This window comes from Camelus ferus, chromosome 8, assembly GCF_009834535.1.
Source record: "Camelus ferus isolate YT-003-E chromosome 8, BCGSAC_Cfer_1.0, whole genome shotgun sequence".
In the NCBI taxonomy this organism is placed as follows: Eukaryota; Metazoa; Chordata; class Mammalia; order Artiodactyla; family Camelidae; genus Camelus; species Camelus ferus.
This window is the reverse complement of record NC_045703.1, coordinates 26814884-26842243: the sequence shown is the minus strand read 5'-3', so window position 1 is coordinate 26842243 and position 27360 is coordinate 26814884. Positions and strand designations below refer to the sequence as shown.

At 39.8% G+C, this 27360-nt stretch overlaps 1 protein-coding gene across 3 annotated transcripts; it reads left to right on the top strand.

The window, feature by feature from the left end:
• The first annotated feature begins 10580 nt into the window (after positions 1 to 10580).
• POPDC3 (popeye domain containing 3) lies at positions 10581 to 27360 on the top strand. Of its 3 annotated transcripts, none has more exons than XM_014565644.2 (4): positions 10581 to 10721; positions 24052 to 24782; positions 25710 to 25818; positions 26888 to 27347. In XM_014565644.2, the coding sequence occupies exons 2-4, from the start codon at positions 24298 to 24300 to the stop codon at positions 27167 to 27169; spliced, it is 876 nt and encodes a 291-aa protein (XP_014421130.1). In that variant the 5' UTR covers positions 10581 to 10721; positions 24052 to 24297; the 3' UTR covers positions 27170 to 27347. The 3 variants fall into 3 exon arrangements, with proteins under 3 accessions (XP_014421130.1, XP_032340502.1, XP_006192309.1); XM_032484611.1 differs by lacking the exon at positions 10581 to 10721 and adding an exon at positions 10900 to 11034 and having other exon boundaries at positions 26888 to 27360; XM_006192247.3 differs by lacking the exon at positions 10581 to 10721 and adding an exon at positions 20801 to 21391.

The window sequence follows — 27360 nt, the reverse complement described above, 5'->3', positions numbered from 1 at the left end:
TCTAAGAACACTGAGATGTGTAAATCTTTTCAAATTAGCATTTTCTCCAGATACGTGCCCAGGAGTAGGATTGCTGGATCATATGGTAAGTCTATTTTCAGTTTTTAAGGAATCTCCATTAAAGTCAGCATTTAAGGCAAAAATTAAACATAGTTAAAATGACACCTGAACATCTCTTAGAGCACAGGGACAGTTCTGTTTGTCAGTAAATCCACTATCGTTACTTCTTCCTCCAGCTGTGGAACAGGTCACATTTCTTCTGCTGAACATCAGATGAAGAAACTGGCTTGTATTTAAGCCTGTTTTGTATGAAAAACATGAACAACATAAACCAAGGACTTTATATATACTATCTCATTTACTACTCACGGTGACTTATGAAGTATTAGTACGTACTCCTTTTTCACCTGAGGAGGACTGAGGCCAAGCAAAGTCACTGACTTGCCCATGGCCACCAGCAGGTGGACTGTGGAGCAGAATTCTGATCTCAATTCACCAAAGCCCCTAATTTCCCTCTACATGTTCCCTCTGCCTAGAATCACTTGTGCTATGACATTGAAGGATACAAATTGTCCTCTACTCTGCTCAAGCAAGACTGCCTAGCCTCTATTAGAGGAAAGGTTGAGTTTAGAGCTTCTTGAATTGAATGCAGAGATGTTGGAGGAAGTCCAAAGACCAAGGGAACTGTTGGAAAGAAGTCCCAGGAGAAATGCAGTTTAAGAGTGGAAAGATTTAAAGAGGGATAGAAAGGACATTACTGACTCTGCTGGGTTTTAGAGCCATGAATAAGTTATGCTTAGAAACAGAGGAAGAATCAGCCTGGCTGTCTGGGTGGCTTGGCTGCAGCTCTCCTTGAAGAAGGAGGCTGGATGGGGGCCTCCTGAGAGTCCTTTCTATCTTATGGTTCTAGGAATCCACCCTGGACAGCACTAATAAATGCAGCAAAGACGCGAGTTACAGAGACCGCTCAGCTGATTCCTGGAATGCTTCTCTAAAGGGGGACCAGACATTACTGTCTTCTTACTTAATGATGGGGAAATGAGCCCAGACACTCACTTCTCAGGAAAAAATGACAGCTCAACCGGCACTTTGGCTAGACAAATGGCCCCAAAGGCACTGGCTTGACATATCAGTGTCCCATGCAGGGCTCCATGGACATCAGTGAGAGTGTCCATGCCTCCCCCACCCCTGCCCCCAGAGGAAGTGCACAGGGCCCAGGGGGTAGAGAGGTAATTAGGGTGTAATCAGAGGAATGCTCCTGAAGGCTGCCACACTATACCTGTGGCCCCAGACCAGCCCTTCCCTCTGTATAAACAGACCTGTGAAACAGACCAATTGCTGGTCCACAATAAAGTCGGATCCTTTCTTGTGGTCTTGTTCTTTCTAAAGGGTTCTTTTCCTTTTACTTGCTTCCTTTCTGATTACACATATAATATAGTTAATATAAAAAAAGGAAAAAAACAGAAAATTGTTTAAAGTAAGATAATATAAAGAAGATTATATATTTGCTATGCACTATTTTTTCCTTATAAAACTCAGATATACAATAGTCTGTGATATGGATAATAGTAACAATAATGATGAAATCGCTTATGTGCCAGATGCCGCGCTAAAGGCTTAATCTGCACCATCTTGCTTAATGAAAGCAATCCTGGACAGGAATTATCTAACACTTCCTCCAGGTCTAATCCAGTATGACACTCTTAAAGAATCAGGTATTTTCTCTTCCCTTAAAAAAAAAAAAAAAAAAAAAAAAAAAAAAAACTAAAAAAAAAAATCTAATGATACTAGAACACCAAAATCAGCTAGATTACTTTATCATCTTAATTATAGCCTCAGAGGTATGGCTAATATTAAAACCTAGTAAGAACTTACAAAAATTAACATCAATGATAGGCGTGTAGATTCTTAAGGGCCCTCTGGCTCTGCTAATCTGAAAATTCAACAGTGGCTCACCACACTTAATCACCAGGCCAGTGGGAGAATTACCAGTCTAATTTCAGAACTGATCAGAGTTTGTGCTTCAGCCGCACTTAATATTTTGACGACCTTCTGTAAAGGTCTACTACTCTTTTTAGTTCTGCAATTTTCAGTCTTGTAACCATTTAAGATGATGCTGACACAAAGCTTCTACCATGCTTTATGAAGATAGAAATAAAAAGACCAGCATATCTAAACAATAAACTTTTCACCTACAATTTCTTAATAGAATTGTATCTAGAATGTAGTATAATACTGAAAAATAATCAATAAAAATTGTAAAGTCCTTACAGAGAAAGTCACATTTCTATCCTCTTATTTTCACTTTAGGTGATTTATATTTCTATTTTTCAGCAACTTACCATTCTCTGCTAATTCTCTACTAAGCCTATTTGTGCCCAGAACTGTGCCTGGCACCTGGTGGTATTTTATAGATATTTGTTCAATGAATGAAATTTGCAACTGATGAAGTGATTTGAGGAGCCCAGAGAGAAATGGGCAACTCTGGTCTCTGCCCCATACCATGAACCAAGCCAAGAAAACCCCAGTCTTTCCCTGGTCCCATAAATGGCAGAGTCATCACACTCATTTAGTTCCTGGCCTCAAAGATTGGCTGTGGTTGAGTTTCTGTCATGGAGCAGAGTGAAGCCTCTTCACAAATGATGACTTGGACCTCAAATGCTGACCTTCAGATTTTTTCTAGGAGCCTCTCTGACACGAAGTAGAGACGTAGCTGTTAGATAACAGTTAACTCTCCATCCAATTTCCTGAGAGAGGACAACTGCTTACAGGGCCCAGACATTAACGTTTGTGTTCCAGTTACAGCCACTTACGCAACACCCTCTTTATAGGATGTACAGAAGAATACTCTCTTTGAAAGGTTACATTATAAAAAGAGTTTAATTGTACACTTGAATGTATTTGAATTGCATCTTTGGCAAGTAAACATTTAAATAAATTTCTTTATTATTGTTTATTCTCCATTTGTGGTCTACTTCATATATTGATTACTGTCAATTTCCCATGTCAATTTACTTTATAATTAATTTTTTATTGAGATATAATTGACTACAGTTAATTTTTTACTTGATTAGGAGGAATGGGAGTATTTCACACTGAGTTCTTGCTCATTTGTTCCCCTATCAGTGTTTGTCTTTCTTTAATCAGCTCCATAATGATATCATCTAGATCTAAGTATAATTTTTATATCAATCAGTTTTATTTACCATTTGAAAAGTAACTGTTATGTAGCTACATACTGAATTTCTTGAGTTCAGGTCTTGATCAGAACAAAATTTACATAAAAACAATGATGCCGTACTTTTGCTGATGTAAAAATTTAGGTGTTATTGTTTCCAAAACATTCAATACTCTATCCTAACCTAAATCTTTTGCCTTTTACACTATATAAGGATATATAGTGGGATGAGGACTAAAACTTTGCCATTGCCTGGGCCTCACTGGGACAGGCAGAAGTCTATGGTTCATTTTTCAGGAAATATCTCAAGATGTATGTTCAGAAGCAGTGAAATTCTAAACTAACCAGAGGCTCTCCTAACCAGTGTTCACTAAACTCATAAGAATTTTTAATGCTTCAGAGATCCCCTAATCTACTCCAAGCAGGTATTCCTGCTGTTAAACAGAGACTAAGGGCTTCTGGGTGGATAAAAGTGCAGCCTTCTTCCCTAAGATGTGACCTTCACCTAAAAGCTGGAAGCTCTCAAATCTCTCAAGGGACTGACTCTGGGAGCATGTTCAAATGGAGATGGCTCACAAAGCTTTGTGAAAGCAAAGGGAAAAAGCCAAAAACAAACTAAAGAACAACCTAGACACAGGATATAGCACTTGTTTCAGACAGCGACAGAGATGACTGAGGTTTTTCCTGAATGCTGAGGGAGACCTAGTCAAGACAGGCACTCTGCAGGAGTGCATCTCAAAAGGTTTTCTGTTCTCCTGCCAAATCCTCAGCCCCCATCTTGCTGCCCTAAGGCCTGCTGGGATCCTATCCACCTAAAAACATTGGCACTCTTTTGGCACTTTCAATTCTGAAAGCAGCTCTGACAGCCTTGATTCTGACATGCACACAGAGAAGAGAAGCTCAAAGACTTTCTATGAGAAAATCTCAGGAAAAGTAAGGAGGTGGAGTTTAGACAACTCTGAAGAAGTGCTTGACGTAAAGCTGTGTAATGGATTTGGTATTTAAATGGGAGGAATGTTCAGCTTCTGAGACAAAATAACAATAAGAAAAAAAGGGAAAATGAAAAAGGATAGCTGGAGAGTGAGAGCAAAAGAGTTAGGAATACATTTAACCAAGAAAGTACAACATTTGTACACTGAAAACTACAAAACATTGCTGAAAGAAATTCATGAAGACTTAAATAAATGAAAACTATTTCATGTTCATGTACTGAAAGACTCAACCTTGTTCATATGGCAGTAATACCCAAAGTGATGTACAGCTCCATTATAATCTCAATCAAAATCCCAATGACCTTTTTTGTAGAAATGGAAAAGATGATCAGAAAATTCAAATGGAATTTCAGTGGAGCCTAAATAGCCAAAACTATCTTGAAAAGGAAAAACAAAACTGGAAGACTTACACTTCCTGATTTCAAAACTTACCTGAAGAGAAAGTTATTAATAATCACACAGTGTGTGGTACCGATGTAACAGTTCAATGGAATAGAATTTAAAATCCAGAAATAAACCTATACATCTATGGTCAACTAATTTTGACAAAGGTGCCAAAACTACTCAATGGAAAAAAAATTAACTCTTCAACGAATAATGCTGGGATAACTGGATATCTACATGCAAAAGAATGAAGTTGGACTCCTATCTCACAATACATGCAAAAATTTATTCAAAATGGATCAACAATGTAAACACAAGAGGTAAATCCATAATGTTCTGGGAAGAAAACATATGAGTAAATCCTTATAACCTTGGATCTGGCAATGGATTCTTAGATACTGCCGAAAAGCATAAGCATCAAAGGAAAAAAATAGATAAATTGGATTTCATCAAAATTAAAAACTTCTGTGCATCAAAGAACATTATCAAAAAAGTAAAAAGACAACCCACAAAATGGGAGAAATTTTTGAAAATCACATATCTGAAACCCAGAATATATAAAGAACCCTTATAACTCAACAAGAAAAAAGACAAACAACCCAATTTAAAAATAAGTTAAGGACTTGTAGACATTCCTCCAAAGAAGATATACAAATTGCCAAAAAACACAAGAAAAGCATGTTCAGTATCATTAATCACTGGGAAATGCAATCAAAACAACAAGATACCACATCATACCTGTTAAGATAGCTATAATTAAAACAAACAAACAAACAAACAAGAAATAACCACTGTTGTCAAAAATGTAGGGAAACAAGAATCCTCATACTTTGCTGGTAGGAATGTAAAATGGTACAGCTGCTATAGAAAACAGTTTGGTACTTACTCAAAAAGTTAATCATAGAATTACCATATGACCCAGCAATTCCTCTACTAGGTATAGACCCCAAAGAACTGAAAACATATTCAAACAAAAACTTATACTCTTAATGTTCATCACAGCACTATTCACAATATTCAAGAGGTCGAAATTATCTAAATTTTCATCAACTGCTGAGTGGATAAAAAAAGTGTGGCATATCCATTCAATAGAGCATTATTCAGCCATAAAAAGGAATGAAGTACTGATACATGCCATACCATGAATTAACCTCAAAGACATTATGCAAAGTGAAATAAACTAGACATACAAGGTTACACAGTGTATGAATTCATTTATATGAAATATCCAGAATAGGTAAATCTATACAGAATAAATCAGATTAGTGGTCATTGGGGGCTGGGAGAAGGGAGAATTGGGGAGTGACTGCTTTATGAGTGCAGCGTACCCATACCCATTTCTTTTGGGATTATGAAGATATTTTGGAATTTGACAAGATAGTGGCTGTATAACATTGTGAATGTACTAAATGCTACTGAATTATACACTTTACAATGAGTAATTTTATGTTATGGGTGTTTAACCTCAATTTTTAAAAGTATGGTGGGACAGTGACTGTAGAATATGCTGCAGCCTTTGACAATGATTTTGTAAATGTACATTTGCTGGCGGATATTTTCACAATCTTAAGTAATACACCATATTATAAATTAAATTTTCAAAATTAAAAAATTATGAATAAAAAAGCAAAAGAGGATGAGGAAACAAAAGAGCAAAGAAAACTGAGAGAGGGAACAAGAGCTGGGAAAACGAGAGGGAGAGAAAAGGAGGAAGAGGATGAGAAAAAGGAGAAAAGAAATAGGAAAGCTAGAGAAAAATTTTAAAGTCACATGATATCGAGTGTCAGTAGGGCCTGTGCACAAAGGAGCTCTCTCCTACACAGCTGGTAGGAGTGTATGCAGCACAGCCACTTGGGAGAACACTTAGTCAGTCATTAATAAAATTTAAATGGACATAGGTGGTAATGTTCAGCATGGCAACTATAGTTAATGATACAGTACTGTATGTTTGAAAGTTGGTGAGAGAGTAGATCTTAAAAGTTCTCATCAAAAGAAAACAAAATTCTGTAACTATGTAAGGAGACAGATGTTAACTAGACTTATTGTGGTGATTGTTTTACAATACATACAAATATAAAATCATTATGTTGCATACTTGAAACTAATAGACTGTGGTATGTCAATTACACCTCAATACAAAAGTAAAATAAAAAAACAAAATAGACATACTCAGAGTTCCACTTCCAGTATCTAATCTACTTTAGGGAGATCATCACCTGTGTGTCCAAAGGAACCATGCATTCAGCATTTGCTTATAATATCAGAATATTAGAAACAACATAAATAGTTAAGGGGATGAAAACATTGTGATACTAATAATATGACAATATTATGCAGTACTTTAAAAGAATGATTATATACATATGCATTTCAAATGTAATTATATATTCATATTTTTATATATATGAAAAAAGAAACAAGCTCCAAGTTATTTTTTTGGTCTGAAAAAGAGTTGACAAACGTAGTTTGATGCCATACAGTACACACTAGTATATGATATTATATTAATGTATTACTTGTACAATTAAAAATTTTAGATTAATAAAAAGAAAGTAAAGGATATACAAAAAGAGAATTGTGGAGAATTATACAGGGATTAAAAAAATGAAAGAAGCATAGAAAAAAGAGGGAAGGAAAGAAGGAAGAATAAGAGGAAGGCAGGAATAAAGGAAGATGGGGGGTGGTTAACAAGCCAGGCTGGATTCCTACCTGGAAGTAGGGGCAATCAGCAAGCACGTACATAAACCTCAAGGGTTGAGGCTTGAGGAGGAGCTAGCTGATATCAAAAGAAAAGAAAAAGGAAGAGCCTGGAAGCCTCAAATTAAAGCTCTCCCAAGACAAGTAGATTAAATGAGACCTGGTTTCGTACTTAACTGCTCCTAGTTCTTTACCCTAAGTATTGCTCACACTGCAGTTGCAACTTGAGTTATGCAAGCTGAGTTGACTGTTACTTTGTCCAGCCACAGAGGTTTTGGCAAGAGAAGATCCCAAAGGCCCTGCAGGGATGAAGCCTGCAGATCTCAGACACATAGTCTATGAAGCAGAAATGCAGCTGTAAGTCCCATGGAGCCTAGACCTGTGGCTGATCTTGGGGCACCATTTCATTATAGTTTTTGTCTCGTGGAGACTCTGCAATGAAGATCGAGGCAAGAATATGTATGTGAAGGGATAAGGAAGAGAAAAATCAGAATGCAACAGGGCAGCAATAGTCAACACAAAGTTTATCAAAGAAGGGATGACACTAAATGTACTAATATGTTGAATATCTGAACAACGCATAAAAGTTGTATTAGTTACTACAAACTTCATGGCTTAAAATAACACACAATGATTATCTCATAATTTTGCTGGGTCCGGAGTCCAGGCATGGCTTAACTAGGTCCTCTGTTTAGAGTTTCACAAAGCCAAAATTAAGGTGCCCTTTGGCCCACATTCTCATCTGGAGGCTTGACTGGGGAAGAATATTTCCAAGGTCACTTAGATGGTTGACAGAATTTACTTCCTTGTGCTTGCAGAACCCCAAGGGCCCTGGTTTCTTGCTGGCTGTTGGCTGTTGGCTAATTTCAGCTCCTGGAGGCCACCTACAGCTCCTTGCCACGTGGACTTCCCCAGCATGGCCACTTACTTCATCAAGCCAGAAAGGACAGTCTCTAGAGAGAGTCTGCTAGCAAGACCGAATCTTTTATAATGTAATGTAGTCACAGGAATGACATCCATCATCTGTGCTGCATTTATTGTTTATAAGAAAGTCACAGGTTCTAAATGCACTCAAGGGGCGGGAATCCCACAGAGGCATTTATGCCAGAATGTACTGGGCATCATGAGGCCACCTTAGAATCTTTCACACAAGCATGTCTCTGTGGCTTCTGAGGTTTTTAATGAAAAACAACCATGAATATAATTCTTTTAAAAATTGTAACTTACAACACTAAATAAGAAGTAAAATCTAAACCCAGAGTACATCTGACTTCAAAGCTTCTGATCTTCTCAACTAGACAGCTGCATGTAAATCTATGAAGTCAGAACACTCCCTCACACCATACGCAAACATAAACTCAAAATGGCTTCAAGACTTAAACATAACACAAGACACTATAAATCTCCTAGAAGAAAACATAGGCAAAACATTATCTGACATAAATCTTAGCAATGTTCTTTTAGGGCAGTCTACCCAGGCAATAGGAGTAAGAGCAAAAATAAACAAACAGGACCTAATTAAACTTACAAGCTTTTGCACAGCAAAAATCATAAGCAAAACAAAACGACAACCTACAGAATGGGAGAAAATATTTGCAAATGATGTGACTGACAAAGGTTTAATTTCCAGAATATATAAACAGCTTATACAACTTAATAACAGAAAAAACAAACAACCCAATCCAAAAACAAGCAGAAGCCCTAAACAAGCGATACTCCAATGAAGACATACAATGGCCAATAGGCACATGAAAAAATGCTCAATATCGCTAATGGTCAGAGAAATACAAATCAAAACTACATGATGTATCACCTCACACCAGTCAGAATGGCCATCATTCAAAAGTCCACAAACAATAAATGCTGAAGAGGGTGTGGAGAAAAGGGAACTCTCCTACACTGTTGGTGGGAATGTAGTTTGGTACAGCCATTATGGAAAACAGTTTGAAGATTACTCAAAAAACTAAAAATAGACTTACTACATGATCCAACAATCCCACTCCTGAGCATATATCTGGAGGGAACTCTAATTTGAAAAGACACATGCACCCCAGTGTTCATAGCAGCACTATTTACAATAGCCAAGACATAGAAACAACCTAAATGTCCATCAACAGATGACTGGATAAAGAAGTTGTGGTATATTTATACAATTGAATACTACTCAGTCATAAAAAATAATAAAATAATGCCATTTGCAGCAACATGAATGGAACTGGAGACCGTCATTCTAAGTGAAGTAAGCCAGAAAAAGAAAGAAAAATACCATATGATATCACTCATATGTGGAATCTAAAAAGAAAAAAAAAAAGATACTAATGAACTTATCTACAAAACAGAAACACTCACAGACATAGCAAACAAATTTATAGTTGCAGGGAGGGACGAACTGGGATTTCGAAATTTGTAATATTAACTACTATATATAAAATAGGTTAAAAAACAAATTTCTTCTGTACAACACAAGGAACTATATCCAATATCCTGTAGTAACCTATAATGAAAAAGAATATGAAAAGGAATATATGTATGTATATGGATGACTGAAATATGCTGTACACCAGAAATTGACACATTGTAATTGACTATACTTCAATAAAAAAAAAAAAAGCTCATGATCTTCTCAATTCCCTAGCCATATTTCAAATATGTATACATATGTAGATAGATGATAGATAGATAGATAGACAGACAGACAGGACTAGATTCAGTTTAAACTGGATTTCCAACATTTCTGAGTAAATCACTAGAATGAAGAGTAAGAACAAAGGCCTGGAAGACAAGCGGTTTCTAGCCACATATGGGGTGTAGGAATATGAGTATTTTTTGACCCTCAGTTCCAGTGTCATTTAAAAGAAGGTTAATTTTACCATTTATATTATTTTTGCCGTTATTCTGGGGGCTGAAAGAGACACTAATGTTTGTTCCTGGAATCACTGTCACCAACATGGTTATATAAAACGAAAGTGAAGATGCTGAGAGAAGGGAAGAGAAAATCCTTGAGTAAGTCTCTTCTTCACTGGTCCTTCACCAACAGAAGTGTTTGATCACCAAAACTAAACCAACCTTCACTAACTTGATAGGAGGAAAAAACGCGTTTCATTTTTGCCTTAAGTTGCATGCATTGTCTTATTACTGATTTGAACTTTTAAAAAATCATTTCTACTTAAAATTTTTGCCTTCTATGCTTTATACTCATTTGCTTTTTTGAGAGGTTTAGCGATTTGAATATAACCGTTCTCTGTTGTATATACCCAGATATTCCCAACCCTCTCTGGTCGTTTATCTCATTTTGTTTACGGTGGGGGTGGGGTAGTGGGAGGGCAGACGTCCAGTTACTTTCCATTCCGGTAGTCAACTCCATCGCTCTCTGCCTAGGATAATAGCGAATACCAGGTTCATTTTATAACCGGGAGCGGTGTTCACTTCGGGAAACCAGTCTGCAAACTTTGGTCCGCCGCGGCCGCTAGGTTGGTCAGCAGGGTGCGACTCCCGGGAGGCTGGGCGGCCCGGGCCCGACGCGGCCGCGGCCACCCCCGCCCTCCCCGCGGGCCCCGGGGCGCGCGCCCGTGTCTGGCTCCCGCCCGCGCGGCCACGCCGCTCCGGAACGGGCTGCGGTCACTGAGCGCCCGGGCACGGGGGCCGGCACCGGCCGGGGGACGCCCGGGAACGCGCGAGCCTGGCGCCGGGGGCTCCGAGCCGGCCGGCGGGGCCCAGCGCGCTCGGTCGGGAAACTTCTGCGGGCGCGAGGCCGGAGCTCTGCGCGGGGCCCGGGAAGGCCAGGTAAGGAGGGAGCCCGGGGCGCCTCGGCCGCCGCTCCCCCCACCCCCGCCGCCATCCGCACCCTTGCACGGCGCGGCCTCTGCCCGGCTCCGCCCTTGGGTGGGGGCCCGGAGCCGCCGACCCCCGGCGGAGCTCGTGCTTTGCCGCTGTGCGACCGCGCTGGCTGCGCCGCCGCCCCGTTCCCGGCCGGTTCGGGCCAACTGCGAGCCCCGGGGTCCGCACGGCGCCGCCTGAGCTCGGCGGGCACAGGGTCACCGCTGCGGGTTGGCGCGCGGTCTCTGCGTGCTCGGGTCGTCCGCCCTATAGAAGTGAATCTTCCTCCCACATCTGCTATTGCTCCCACTCTTGCCCCGGGCACCTTGGAGCACAAAAACGGGGATGGATTTTCGAGGGAGAAAAGCTGGTCCAGGGGACCCTGCCAGTCTTAGGTTCGCCTTGGGGAAGTCGGGCAGCGGTTCTGCAAAGGGTCTGGCCAGGGGCAAGTTTTTCACACCGAGTTGGGGGCCGAGGAAGCGGCCTCATCCAAGGTCACGCTGACCTGTTTACTTGAGGAATCGCCCTGAGGGGGAAAAAAATAGAGGGAAAGAAAGGGACGAGAAAAGAAAGTAACTTGAAAACCCCTAAATTACCTCCTCATTAAGGTCGGTTACAGAGATATGATACATTTTGAGGGTCTGTATTTTAGGAAAAGATTAAAGGCACAGAATCAAATAGGGCTATGGCAAAAAAAATTGTTTTAGTCGGGAGATATTTTGCCAAAAGTGAAAAAGTTCTGTAGGTAAATACTAAATGGAAAAGCAGATCTAGAAACCCACATTTGAACATAATTTGATTTACTGAACTTCTAGGACACGACAACCTTCCTGACTTTTTAACTCTTGTGGTTAGGTATTTTGAATTTGCAAGCTTGCACACTGCAATTGAGTTTTATGGCAGCTTAAAAAAAAAGTACTGCTCTCTGTTCATACTAAGGTTTGATGGCTATTTTCTTTCCCGTTATTTTTATTACTAGGGACTGTTGCATGAACACATCCCTGGTGTGACAGTACAGGAACATGGCATTGTTCTTTGTGGCAACAGAAAACCAAAAAAGAACTGCATGAAACAAAATATAAACAAAACACAAGTTGGACCTCTTGCTACATTTGCAGAAGTAAGAGGTCTGGCTGAACCCAGATGATCTTTAAAGCTCTTTCCTTCCTTGGGAGATGTGGTTTATCTTTTGAAGAATTTGGGGTACAAATGTTAAGTGAAATCTGGAGTAAGGCATTATCTGTCCTAAAATGTTGTCCATATAAACTGGGAGACATTTGATAGTTGAGTTTTTAATCTCATCACTCTCTCAAAGTAGCTGAATCATTGTGTATCCTGTGCTTCTAAATGGTGACATTCTATGCTATTAAATAAAAACGTGTCATGGGAAACCCAGATCCCATGCATCTTAGCACAAGACTGACTAACGGGGTTGACACACTGGAGCCGTCATGTCTGCTTATTTTGAAGCAGTCCCCAGGCAAGATCAGGAATGGTTATGAGGCATTTGCTGTCAAGTATGAGCATAACAACACATAAACCACGAGGCAAGCAGGAAGTTTCAAAACTGCTTTGGAAAATATCCACCATAGATTTGCAAGCCTACAAATTGCCATGGAAATCGGGATTTTTTTTTGTAATTATGGCTGTTGGTCAGCTGGGATTATGAGCTGTAGAGGGTAAGAATTTACAAGAGTATATTAAATCATTAATTCTTTTTTTTTTTAAGGAAAAGGGGAAGTATTTCTTTTATCTGAGTAGTTAGAGGAAAATGTCTTCAAGTGAAAGTTACAACAGGTTATTTTGTAAGTAAAATAACCAAAAGTTACTGACTTACAGAGTTCCCGTAACAATGCTGGATCTTCCCTCTAGCCCAGAGAATTCAGGGATCACTTCACACAGACTCAAAGTGAGACCTTCTCATTTTTCAACAGAACACTAACTCTCATATACACTCTGAAATTGGCGAGGGAGGAGGGATTTACATTCTAGAAAGGCGAGCAACTGACTGAGTCTATGGAAGAACGATCGTCTCTCCGAGTCTCTTTTGCCCCTCTGAACAATGCTGATGTAGGTTGCAGAGCTGTGACTCCTGAACAGGTCAGTGTGTGCGAGACCCATGCCTGGCACACAGTGAGAGCACAGCTAATCTTAGTTCTATCTTCCTTGGTAGATGTTTGTATATTGACTAAACAAACTGTTTTTGCTTTTGATTTCAAAAACTCCATGTGACAAAATCTTAGTAACTGCTGAATCTGGGTGATGGGTATGTGAGGATTTATTATATAGTATTTTCTTTGTTTTGGAATATGTTTAAAATTATTCATCAAAAAAAATTTAAGGGTAAATTGGAGGGGAATGCCACATTATAAGATCTATTTCTAATCTAGCATGTCATTTTTAGTTGCAGTTTTTAAAATTCTTCTATTTGGGCAGGAAAGATAAACATAATTATATAGAGGGAGTGGGTGGGCGCAGAATGGTACTAGTGAGCAATCTGTGGTGACCCTGGGTTTTTTGTGGGATTTTTTTTTAATTTTAAAAAGATCCAAAAATATGACAATGTTGATGTTTATTAATTCTGGTTTTGGGGTTCATGGATTTTTCTTCTTTAAAATTTTTGTATTTAAAAATTTTCAAATTAATATAAAATCACCTTTTGTTTTATAAAATTATTATAAAGGATGCAAACAATACAGGTATATACAAAGAAAAAAGTAAAGTAGTATCCCACCATTGGGGAATAACCATCCTTAACATTAAGTGAAGATCATTCCATATGTCTTTCTTTGCATTTATGTGAACAGAAGGATACAGACACAGTAATATGTAATGTGCTGCTCCGGTGACACATATAATGTTTGGGGGTTTATTTGTTTGTTTTGGTCTTTGATGGAAGTTCTAAAAAACAAACTTGTTTGCATTTTGATTTTTAAGACTTCAGACTGTCTTTTAAAATGTAGCATTTATTTAAAAATTCAGTATGGAAGAACTGACTTTAAATGAGTTTTAAGTAGCTTAAGTTTATTTGCATATAAGATGTATATTTAGCTATCTAAAATAGGTCTTGTTATTTGAAACTGGGCTTAAATTGTGTTAACATTTGAATTTCACTAAAATGCAAGCTCCATGAGGACAGGGATTTATTGAATTAATGCATATGTTAGTCAGTAATATTTTCCTGGCCATTTGAAAGTTGATGATACAGTCAATTATGCTATAATGCTTGTTTTCAAAACCAGCATTATTCCAATGCAGTTGAAATATTAAGGAACAATGTGAGCATATTGCAATTTTTGCACTTGCTCATATGTGATTTACTCAGCAAGAAACACCAGGTGAACACATTAAACTGCAACCAGCTGACCTGAGCCCCGCAGGAATACATAACATGCAAACACACACGGACCTCGAACATCTACCAGCTATCTTGGTTCACTGCATGGTAGCCTGAAAGATTGTGTTTGCTATTCTTTTCACTTGTGAACCTTACTAGATAAAAACACACTCATTCAGCATCCCAGGAATGTCTTAAGTATCTTGATTCAACAAGTGTCAAATAATGCATGCAAAAGGAACACTTCAATACTGAAGAGAAGCTGGCGATAATCAAACATTTTGAAAGAATCAAGAGAATATGTGGTATTTCCTGAGCAGCAGGAGTAGGAGAATAACCCACACTGAGGATCATGACAGGCAATGCTGCAAAGTAAAAGAAATGTTTACAGCTGGAATGGTCTCAAGTACTGCAAAGTCACTAACAACAAGGCTGAAAGAAATCGAAGAAATGGAAAGATTGTTGAGCACGTGGATTGAGGACCGAACAGTGAACAACCTTTCTCGCAGTCAAAGAGACAGCTCCTATATCCATCTGAACACTTGAAAGGACATTGCCATACCCTGCAGAAGTGCTCCTTCTAGCAGCAGTAGGGGCTGGTTTGGCAGTTTCACACATTACCGACCCAGGTGTGTGGTCCACCTGCTCATTTCCTCGGAAAAAATGACAAAGGAAGTAGTATAGCCAATTAGCTAGCACCCAGGAACTTCTTAGGCATGTTTGCCAGGATCATGAGAACCTTAAGTAAATAAACACAGGAAAAGTGAGTACATCCGCTACATGTAGGTCACGTGGAGGACAGGTACATGAAGGTGTCTGCCTTGGGTTCCTATCAAGAAAAGACCGTTTTACAGTATCCATGAATCCAGCTTCTCTTGCATCTTTCATCGGGAATCTCTGGTGGACTTACTGCATGACATGATAGTTGCTGATCAGAAGCGAATGGCTTCCTGCATGTGCCTTTAACCATTTCCTGGACGTGGAGAAGTCAGATGAACTTGAAGTAGCCCGTGGGGATTGTTCATTTAAGGCAATCAAATGACAAGCTTGAGAAGGAGAGGTTTACTGCCATTTCTTCAAATTAAGAATTATAGGACACTGAGTGATTCAAATGGAGGACTCAACCCCCTATCCTTCTGTTGCTCCAAAAATTGTAATTGCTTTTTTTCTTCTAGTTTTATTGAGATATAATTGACATACAATGCAGTATAACTTTTAAAATGTGTGTCATAGTGATTTGACTTCCATCATGAAATTCTGACCACACTAAGTTTAGTGAACATCCATCATCTCATAGAGATACAAAAATAAAGAAATAGAAAAACTATTTTTTCCTTGTGATGAGAGCACTCAGGATTTACTGTCTTAACAACTTTCATATATAGCATACAGCAGTGTTAATTACATTATCATGTTGTATATTACATCCTTAGTACTTATTTATAACTGAGAGTTTCTACCTTTTGACTACCTTCATCCAGTTCCCCCCTTAAATGACATATTTTAAGGTTCTTAGAAATGTGCGTGGTGCACAGTAAGTGTGCAATAAATGTTAGCTGCTGGTGTGGTAAATGTTAGTGGTGGTGGTGGTCACAGTAGTAATAGTAAGTAGTATATGAGGACTAAGAAGATGGCAAATAGATTGCATTAATTTCCCATTGCTCAGCTCATCTGAATTTGGTGGAGTCACACAATCAAGAAGTACAGAGCTATTTGTTTTGAGTTTCTGTGAGCTGTTTTTTTGTGTGTTAATCTCTGGATGTGTCTGAAATATCAAGTATTTGCCATATACATAGGGCTCAGTTTTACAAAGAACTGACTGATCTGAAAGTCAATCAAGGAAATGTGGTATTCTGGGAATTTTGGACAATGGTATATGAATGACATAAGTGTTCTAGAAGTTGCCCATGTGTCCAAATGGTTAACAGTGCTGGGGCCACCTGACTCCATGAAAGGAAAACCTATAAAGTGGTACTGGGAACCACAGTGAATTTAAATGTAATTCCCAGGGCCTCATCCTGTCTTGTTCTCCAGATATGATTCTCACCTGATTTTCCTAATTAAAATCTAGCAAGGGTTGAATGTCTTCTTCCATAGACCTGTATTCCAAGTCCATCATAAAATGAAAAGCTTCATGTATAGTGAGTATTCATAACTGTATGTGTGTATTCATTTTCTGTTGCTTTGTAACAAATTACCACAACTTAGTGGCTTAAAACAAGCACAAACTTATTATCTCACAGTTTTCGGTCAGGACTCCAGGCACAGCTAAATGGATCTGTTGCTCAGGGCCTCACAAACTTGCAATCCAGGTGTCAGCCACACTGCACTTCTCATTTGGAATCCAGGGTCCTCTTCCAAGCTTTCCAGGTAGCAGAATTCAGCCCCTTCTGGTTGTAGGACTGAGGTCCTGGTAACTGTTGGCTGGGGACTCCTTCAGTTTACAGGCTGCCTGCACTTTCTTGCCTTATGGCCCCATAGGCAGTTCACAGCATGGTGTTTGCCTTTTTCCTAGGCCAGTAAGAACATGTCTCTCTAATTTCCAGTCCTTTCCCAGTCCTATAGTGGAGTCTTAAGTAACTTAACATAATCACAGGGGTGACGGTTCCAGCACCACCTGCCATGTAATGTTAACCTAATCAAGGGAGCATCTGTTCCATCCCATTCACAGATTCTGCCCGGACTCACAGGAAGGGAATTATAGGATGTGTGCATGAGCAGGGCAGAAATCTTGGGGGCCATCCTAGAATTCTGCCTACCCCAGTATGTGATGAAGTGAGAAACCAAACACGGCTGGAGATAATCAAATGTAACATTAGCTGAGGCACAAGAATCAGAGAAGCCCAGCCTAGCCTGTAGGCATGTTCTCTAATTTATTCAAGTCTCAAGAGAAGCCAAGCTTTCATTGGTATGGAAGGTCAAAGGTATGCTCCAGCCTAGAGGCCTAGAGGTGCATGAAGAGACTCAGGCATTAAATGAAAACAAAGGCTGGTGTGGACCTTCTGGAATTCAGAAGATCACAACCCAATCTGCAGCACAAAACTGATGAGATTGTCTGGGATTTCCAGTGTATCCCATGAGGTATCATCAGAAGATGAAATGAGAAAACGAAACCATGTAATACAATTGCTTAGGAAGGTGGGATTCTCCTAAGGCAGAAGGAAAAAGCAGTGCCTGCCTCCGTAGGATGAAGAGGCCAAGAGCTGTAGTGGGGTTGGCCATCTACAGAGGCAGAAACCAGATGGTGACACAGCTCTGCCTTGGAACATCTGATTGACTGTAGCATATGAATATTGTTGCCAGTATCATTTACATTCATATCAACTCTCTGCTCTTAATCTTAGATAATTCCTCCATATTTATCATTTACACACTGTGCTTATGCACTGTGTACACAGCGTCCTGCCAAGTCTTTTCCTTTCCTTTCTGTTGCTTGAAAGGCTCTGGACCAGCACTGTCCAAGAGAAATGCAATGCAAGCCCCATTTGTAATTTAAAATTTTCTGGTAGTACATTAAAAAATTAGAGATGGGTGAAATTAACTTTAATAATATGTTTAATTTAACCCAGTATTTCCAAAAGATTATCATTTCAACATGTAATCAGTGTAAAAATTATGAATGGTATACTCTTTAGCTTTGTACTAAGTCTTTGAAATCCACTGCATACGGTGCATCTTACTTCAGACCAGCCACATTTCAGGTGCCCTGCAGCCACGTGTAGCTAATGACTCCTGCAGGGAACAGCACACCCCTGGAATTCCATCTCAGGCCTCTGATTGTGGGTGTTTAACTTTGACTCTCATCTTTCCTTGTACTCACTTTCTAGATAAACTTGCCAGCTCCAGTCCCCATTCCATTGCCTTGTGTAATAGTAACCGTTACATATCCCTCCATCCTGCCCCTCTTCTTCTGCCCTGAACTCCACTGCTAAGCCAGGTGCATCCAGGTTACACACAACTAAAACTGAGTCCCTTTCCTCTGGTTTCTTTCCGAGCTTCAGCATCTCTTATAATGCCAGAGTGTCTTCCCTCCTTCTCTGCTCCTCTGTCTCAGTAGCGACACGTCTTCCTTTCACTTCTTCCTCTTAGTCTCATATATGCTTTCCTTTCTTTCTTGTCCAACACCTAAACCACTGATTCAGATCTTGGTCATATCTCACTGGGGCTTCCTGGGTTATTAATCTGCTTCTTCCAAACCTGTATTCTAAAGACTACTTTTCTACCTGAACATTGTTATCATTTTATATATATATGTGTATGTGTGTGTATGCATATGTGTATATGTATATATACACACACATATGTGTATATATATACAGTTATTTTATTTATATATATGACCAATCAATAAAGCCAATATTTTAAAAATACACCTACTATCTACATTCATTTCTTTAAAAAATTACTTAACTATGTACCCCAACTGAGAATAAATAAATTATGATGCTTTCAAAAGGAAAATATATATCATGGTCAATATAATAACTACAATATATAATGGAAGCCATGTAGACAGATAATGAAGGCCATAAAAACTCACAGCCCAGATGGTGTCCTTCAGGCCACCACGTTAAGGGAAGGCTGCTACAGGAATCCACAAACCCTGAGCTGCCTTGTGGGGAAGGAAGATGCCTCCTCACCTGAGCAAAGCGTGGGAATGAGAACACACAGGTGAAAACATGCCTTCCCAGCCCTTTAAAAATAAGGACTAAAGTCTGGCTCCTCTACTCTACAGAATGTTTTGGTTGGTGTCTCTCAACCTGCCTCCACCCCACCCCCGAAATAGTTCTTAACCCTGGCTGTACAACAAAGTCCTTGGGGAGTTTGAGAAGAATGCCAGAGCCTGGGCCCCACGGGCCTTCAGGAACTCCGCGATCAGTCTCTAGAGTCGGGCGCCAGTCAGAAAGCTGGTGTCAAGAACCACAGTCTTAATTCAGTTCTGCCCCTCAGCTCTACCTCCTGCCCTGTGCTGGGAATAATCTTCTATTCCACATCATAGAGAGTCACGGTATTTTAAAGCTAAAAGGATCCCCGCATTACTTGTCCGGCTCTTTCATTTTATCAATGAGGAAACAGGTCTAGGATGATTCAAATCGCACAGCTGTTTAGAGGCACAGCTAAGACCAGGACCCTTCCCTTAGATAGTCATGCCAGCTACACAGACTGGATAACAGGATGCCAGCACTGCAGCCATGGACAGACAGCTAGGGCTCAGAGAACGTTATGTGGAGTAACCAGCATGGAAGGATAGCAAGTGGTCAGCTAGGAATGGCCAAGCTGAGGCCCTGCAGGCAAGGATGATTCAGAGATCATTCAACAACAACATAAAATAATGGCTTCAAACTTTCGTGTGTGTAAGAATCAGCTGAGAGCCTGTTAGAAATGCATCTTCCTGGGTCCTTTCCTAGTTCAGTCATTCTGTTGTGGGGCCAGGGAAGGGGCATTTTAACAAGCCACCCAGGTGATTCTGATGTAAGTGATTTGAGGACACCTGCTGGGACAGCACAAAACCCTAATCTAAGGTAGAAGGTTGTTGCTGGCTTCAAGAGACTGGCTTCTTGGCTACTGAAAAGTGAAGACTCAAGGATGGGTTAGTTATGGGTCTGTTCCTATCAGCAGCAGGAGGTCAGGACACAAACTAGGGAAGAATAACAGATCACTCCTGCAGGAATGAGTGCATTTAGAATTTAGAACTTAAGGATGGATAGCAGCCGAAAGTGACGTTTGTATTTGTCTTCAAGTGTAACCCTCTGAGGGAAAGAAAGCTTTAAAAAACTATATTCTCTGAATGGTTCAGCTCTGTAACAGGCAACAAGTACAGCAATACCATTTCTATGTTATTTGAAAATTTGCCAAGAATTTTTAATGTAGATTTCTCTCACTTGAATCTTCCAGCAGCCTTTCAAGTGGATAGGATAGGTGGTACTGCCTCTGCTTTCCTGACCAACAAACACATGTGAGCCATGTGGTGACCTTGAACGAGCTACTTGCCTTCTCTGAGTTTCAGTTTTCCCATCTGTGAGGTGGAGATAATAGTACCCTCCTCATGGGGTTGTTGTGAAGATTAAATGAGATCATTTTTTCAAGTATGTCTGGCACATAGTGGCTGAGTAAGTATACTTCCTTAAAGATAAGTAGAGAAAACTAACTTTAAGTTAATGATTATTTCCCATAGGGAACACATACCAAAGTTGGGATATGATTCAAATTAATGAGAATATTGATGGCATTTTGATCTTCGGGGTTGCCTGGCAACCAAAACCAACACCATACCACAAGCTACCAGAGTTGTTCTCATCGGGAATTCAGCTGCTCTTAAGGAACTCAAGGTTGTAAGAAGACAGAAGGGTTCTTCTATGAATTTAGAGTTCTGCCAGACATTTTAAATAAGTGATGTCCCAACCCGCTGGCATCTTTGTCCTGAACTATCTTGGATGTCGAAATCCCCCCCACTTCTGCTTCCCTGGGTGACAGAAGATGGTAGAGCATCTGTTGAATTGGATGGCGCGTGGGGATGGAAAAGGCAGAGCGGGCTTGTAGTTCTCCACCAGTGTGTTCAGTCCACAGTCACTGAGTGCTGGGGGTCAGAAATACAAAAAGATTTGTCTTTGCCCCTTAAGAAACGGAATAGGAAGTGAGTCAATGTTGAATATTAATACAGCAGATTATTTCATGAGTGGCTTTCTATGTCTACGCCCCTGGCAGTATTCTAAGCCTTAAGGATTCAGCAGTGCAAGCGGATACAGCAGGTCTTAAATATCCACCGTTAGGATTATTATTTTCCTGGCAAACCGTCCTGGCAGAATATCCCACTGGTCTCCCAACACATCAAATCAGATTCACAACCTTGAAAGTCGCATTGCCTGCTGGAGAGGGCATGAAGCTGAGCGGAGAAGGACTTGAACTTCCACCCCACTGCTGGGACTTACTGCACCTTTTACCTGAAGCAAGTGGCTGAACCTCTCCCGTGCCCCGCCTTTCTCATCTGTAAGCTGAGCGCGATGGTTTAGATTCTGCCTCCCTCACGGCAGTAAATGTGATGCAACAGGATAATAAATGTCCGAGTTCTGAACCGAATAAATGCCATTTCAGAGCTAAACTTCATCATTTTGCCACCAAGTTTATATCACATTTCACTGAGCAGCCTCGTGCCTTCCTTTTTCCCTTTCCATACTCCTTATAACTCAGAAGCTTACGATTTAAAGAAAAGGGGGTGGGGGCAAAGCTTGGAAATAGTGTGTTTCTTTGCACTGAATTTTGTCTCCATCATTGGTATCTCCAGGTGTTAACTTCTTTTACAGGGAAGGCCAGCTTTATTGCGTAAGAAATCTATTGTGCTGCTTTGGCAGTTCAGCATTTATTTACCCCAAAACATGACTTAAGGCCCAGAGGCCATTAAAGCAGGCAGCTGGGGGATGAATCATGTTCAGCATTCATGCAGTGCGGCTGGTTCATGCCAAGGGAACACTCGGGCTCATCACCTGCCCCTGTCAGTCCTCCTTCTTCTAATAAAGTACATCTGTTTTGGTGACTCAATAAAAACACACCAAGTGGAGAAAGGCTGGGTGTGGAGTAATTTAATCAGGGCAAGCCAGCACTCCCTGTTGAGTGATACAGTATCAGCGATAGGAAGATGGTTGGGTAGCAGCTTATTGAAAGAGAAGCCAACCGGAAAGGGCCAGAAACACAGTTCCTCTTGTAATCACAGTGGGTCACGCTCCAGGAATGTCGCAGCCCAGTACAGCCCCCAAGTCAAGAGTTTAAGGGTTCAAGATTCCCATTAGCTTCCCTCTGAATTGCCCCAAACATTTTATGTGGCCTTTCTCTATTAGCATGATTTTAACAATTTGTTGAGGATTATATATTTTTCAGGAAGTTCAAACCCAAGTTCAGAGCTCTCCTGGGAGTGCTTTTAATTTCGGCTTTCATGGCTGTGTTTGGCATCCTGAGGAACTGATTGATTTAAAATACCCGAGTTTCAAAAGTAAACCGACAGGGAGACTGACATTTGCAGTTTGGTATTTCACGGTTCTCCTTTATTTTTTTTTTTAATGTTTCTTTGTTGTGAGTCTCCGGTAGCATTTAATTTTGTGTTTTGTTTAAAGAGGGGAAGTGAAACGGGTTCAGGGGGCCAGTCTGCCTTGAATCTCATCTCTCACAGAGGGATGGGTAGAGTGATAATTAGAGAGAGGCAGAATGTTTAAAATGCATTTGAAAGCAGGGTATGTAGAAATAACAACATGACTGTACGTTTTCGGTCTGTGTTCTTTCTTTCTTCTAATGAGTCACCTGCTGGTGTTCTCGAAATCCTTACTTGCTGAGGAAAGAATCACTGTCCAAGGGGAAAAACCAGGACCTTCAGCAGCAGCAGCTTCTTTATTTTCATTTCTAGTTTCGTGGGTAGTTCCACTGTTCCCTTTCTTACCTAAGTCATTTTTCACCTCTGTGGATTTGTTCCTATGAGACCAGATCTGTGATATCTGATATGTTATTAACAGGTGTCCTGGAAAAAAAATCTATCTCAAAAATAAAAATACTAAATATAGTGCACAGTTGAAGGTTTTTCAATGTTATTTGGGTTTCAAAAAATCAACTGGATGAATGCTTCACATTGAAACCATTTATTGTTGAGAAACCTGGTGGCAAATGATACATATCCTACAGCTCTGGTATCATGGTTAAATCTCTCCTGAGTCAGATCACATATTAGCATTTTTACCATATGTCTGAAAGGGTGGGGAATATATGTGCAGAGGAACAAGTCTAGCATTTTTGACCATCTGGTAAATAAATGTGTGAGTAGCAGGAATTGTACTATTATTTAATTAGCTGTATGGATGCAACCTTTAACCTGAAATAGCCTCTAATACAGTAGAGTAGAACTGAATTTATATTCCTCAAATAGTTTCAATTTAATTAACTTAAACATTTTCACAGTCTACTATGTGCTCTTAAAATCTGAGTCCTAATTGTGTGTTTCTTATGTTTATCTATCAGGGCTCCTTACAGGGCCTAATGTAAAGTATCTCGATGGGAGACCACATGATTGGACCCAGTACACAGGCTCGAGTGCTGAAGTTCTGCTCTGCCACCAGCCACTGTGTGGCCTGGGATAAATTCCTTGGCCTCTCTGAGTCTCGAACTCTTCATCTGTAAAGAGTGAATGGCATATTGTCGAACAGTAGTCTCTCAAAGGGTGGGCCGTTGGAAGGCCATGGACTGATGTATCAAAGTTATGTGGGGAACTCGTTCAAAATACCAACACTTCGGCTCCATCCCTTAGAGACTGACTCACTATATCCGAAATCTGCATTTATAGTCACTGTCCCAAGAGATTCTGAGGTGCACTGAATTACTGTTAGAGAGACCAGCTGATGATAGCTCTTAACTTTCTTGAAAAATATGTAGGTAGTTAATTCTAACAAACACTAAAATTTCTGTAAACAATATATTATTATTAATAAGCATAACTCTAAAGTATGCATATCCTAGAAATTAAACACTTGACAGTATTTGTGCTTAAAATATTCTAACTTCATAAAACATAGGATGTCAATTTGAATAAGTAATGCTGGTGATTCGTTAAATATACTTTTCAAATTCTCCTTGTTTAATAAGGATCTTTTCTCTCCTTTTTTCTTACACAGGAAACCACAGAATATTTGTGATCTAAGTCAGGAGCCCAGATGAACTTAAGGGAGCGAGCATGGGATTCTTAGTTTTCCAGGATCCATGTGCACCAAATCCTTAAACAGCCCAACACCAGCGTCCAGGCTTTCTCTGGTTTTGTGAAGACTTAGCAAAACTCTGATGATGGAAAAGCAAAAGACTTAATTATTTGCTTCGATAGCCTCTAACATCAGTGGAGAAGTGAACCAGATGGTAGTACAGCCATGGAAAGAAATTCAAGTTTATGGAAGAACCTAATAGATGAACACCCAGTCTGCACCACCTGGAAGCAAGAGGCCGAAGGAGCCATCTATCAACTTGCCAGTATTTTATTTGTAGTAGGTTTCATGGGTGGCAGTGGATTCTTCGGGCTCCTTTACGTCTTCAGTTTGCTGGGGTTGGGTTTCCTCTGTTCTGCTGTCTGGGCTTGGGTAGATGTCTGTGCCGCCGACATATTTTCCTGGAATTTTATATTGTTTGTCATCTGCTTCATGCGGTTTGTTCACATTGCCTATCAAGTCCACAGCATCACCTTTGCCCGAGAATTTCAGCTGTTGTACAGCTCCCTCTTCCAGCCTCTGGGGACCTCATTGCCTGACTTCAGAACTATTGCTATGAGCTCAGAAGTGGTTACTTTGGAAAAGGAGCACTGTTATGCCATGCAGGGGAAAACCTCCATTGACAAACTCTCCCTGCTTGTTTCAGGAAGGTTTGTACTCTTGCTGCTCATGTGCTTTCCTCTCTGGTAGTTACTAGCTTGTGTTTCTTTCAGATGCATTTTTCCATCTCAACATAGCATAGTCTCAGGCACCATTCAGCACCCTGAGGCATGAGACAGCCCTTGACACATGAGTCAGGGACACATGCATTTAGAGTACATGGTATTATTTACTTAGAGCAGGATATAATCTAGAGTCTCCCTAGAAATCAAATGTATGAATCGATTTGTCTGGGTAGGCTATTTGCTTCCAAACCAATCACTGAGAGTCTTCTGAGAGTCAAGAAAAGGATGATGACAGCTTGAATTAATAGAATACTTATATTAGCATGCAAAGTATTTTAAATAGATTCTGATAGGGCATTCTTTTAAATATAGAGAACATTTAAATTTTATCATGATCAATTTTCTTTCAGTAAATTATAACAACTGCCTACTTGCTAGAAGCGGGGAGGTGCACTACACACACACACAATTTGAAAACAAAGTTTGCAGGAGGAAACAATAATAGGATTACTCATGTTTTTAAAAAGTTTAAATATTTAGTTTACAGAGGTATTTCCAATGGTAATCCTTTATGTTCTCCTACTTAACTTAAAATCTGACTGAGTGCATTGGAACTTTTTACGGAAACATACACACATAAATGGACACAGATCATAAATATTCAGTTTGATGAATTTTCTGATGAATTTCACCCAGTATTGCAGAATCCTAACTATGTGTGGAATAGCAGTACATAACTCTTCCAGGAGATTTTTTCACTTACTGTAATGTCTGAATTTAATATTTTGCCCTTCCAGATTTTAAAAGCCAAAGAAATCATAAGAGAACTGAAATACTGCTCCCTCCCTTCACCCCCAATTTAGTGCTCTCTTTCTCCTTCCCTCATAACTGATGTCCTTTGTGTTTGGGTAGGATCAGAGTGACAGTTGACGGCGAATTTCTGCATTACATTTTCCCCTTCCAGTTCCTGGATTCTCCTGAATGGGACTCACTGAGACCCACAGAGGAAGGCATTTTTCAGGTAAGGGATCAGTAGACCACATGGTGAACACTGCCTCTTACAAACAGATAAACACTATTTAGTGTTGATTACCATGTCACCCAAAGCTGGGTGACAGTTGTGTTTCCTCGGGGGCACCCAATCCACAGTGGGTGGTCAGTGTGTTAAAAACAGGCAAACAAGCAAACAGGACAGCAGATGACATAGGAATAGCTTACATTTAACTTTGGAATGTACTTTGTGGCACGCACGACCCCCCAGTTCTGTCTGAGTCTTGCTGATTAATGTCACTTTATAGGTCCAGCAACAAGGAGAAGAATGGGTATGACAAATAACAGAAAGGAGTCTGTGATAAATAGTCTTAAACTTTCCTTTGATTAGCTGCATATATGGGAATTAAAATATAATTAATTGATATTTGACTCAGAACTAAACACTGCCACCTGTCACAGTTTAGAAAAATACCAAGAACAAAAAAATCTGCTCTTATTACAAAATAAGTAACTTTTAAAGTTCAAAATGCTGATGAATTTCAGTTGTCTTCTAGCAATAAAAGGCTAAACTTACTGTCACGACTCTGTTGTCATATCTGGTAGTTTTGACAGACAGTCCCCTCCGTAGGGTCTATTACAGTATCCTGTTTTCTGGTTAATACCTGTGACATACGTGTATGTGTACAAATAAAAATTCATATACATATCAGAACAGGTAAATAAATTCTATCCAGTACCACAGAATTAGGATGGATTAGTGTTAAATGCCTACAGTCTTCAGGATTGTCTTGGAACTAACAGCCAACTTTATTATTTTTTATAATCAAGTAGCTCTCACTGCAATAAAATGCAGACTGTGTACACTGGAACTTAGAATACTGGAGATGGGCACAACATTGTGATTATTCATGTTATAAATTACATATATAGTAGTAAATACAGTAGTTTTTCTCTTTTTACAATATATTGTGGGTTGGTGGGCTTTTTAATGTAAAAAAGCAGCAAGTGGAATTTATTTAAAATTTGGAGCCAAAAAAATGTGGCTGAACTTTTCTTGCTTCCTAATCTCTATTTATATGTGGTCTCTGTTTTTTCAGGTAACCCTCACAGCTGAAACTGATTGTCGCTATGTGTCTTGGAGGAGAAAGAAATTATATTTGCTCTTGGCTCAGCATCGTTACATCTCTCGCCTATTTTCAGTCTTAATTCGTAGTGACATTGCAGATAAACTCTATGCCTTGAATGACAGGATATATATAGGAAAAAGGTACCATTACGATATTCGGTTACCCAACTTCTACCAAATGTCAACTCCAGAAATGTCCAGATCACCCCTGACAGAACATTTTCGGAATTCCAGGCAACATTGTGATAAATAACATTGAAGTCTGAAGTTTTATAATTGTAAAAAAAGACTCTCTTCATCATTCCCCAAATGAAATAGCAAAATACAAAAAATCGAGCTCACTAATATTTTTATAAATCCAACTCAGAGGTAAGATGCCATTGCCAGCTGTTTTATTCATCTCAACTTGTGGACTGTGAATAAATTCGACACTGTTTTCCTGTA

Coding starts and splice junctions, on each gene's coding strand:
- POPDC3 (XM_032484611.1), top strand. CDS start 24,298: ATGGAAAGAAATTCAAGTTTATGGAAGAACCTAATAGATGAACACCCA. Junction 24,783..25,709: donor TCCCTGCTTGTTTCAGGAAG/GTTTGTACTCTT, acceptor GTGTTTGGGTAG/GATCAGAGTGACAGTTGACG. Junction 25,819..26,887: donor CAGAGGAAGGCATTTTTCAG/GTAAGGGATCAG, acceptor CTGTTTTTTCAG/GTAACCCTCACAGCTGAAAC.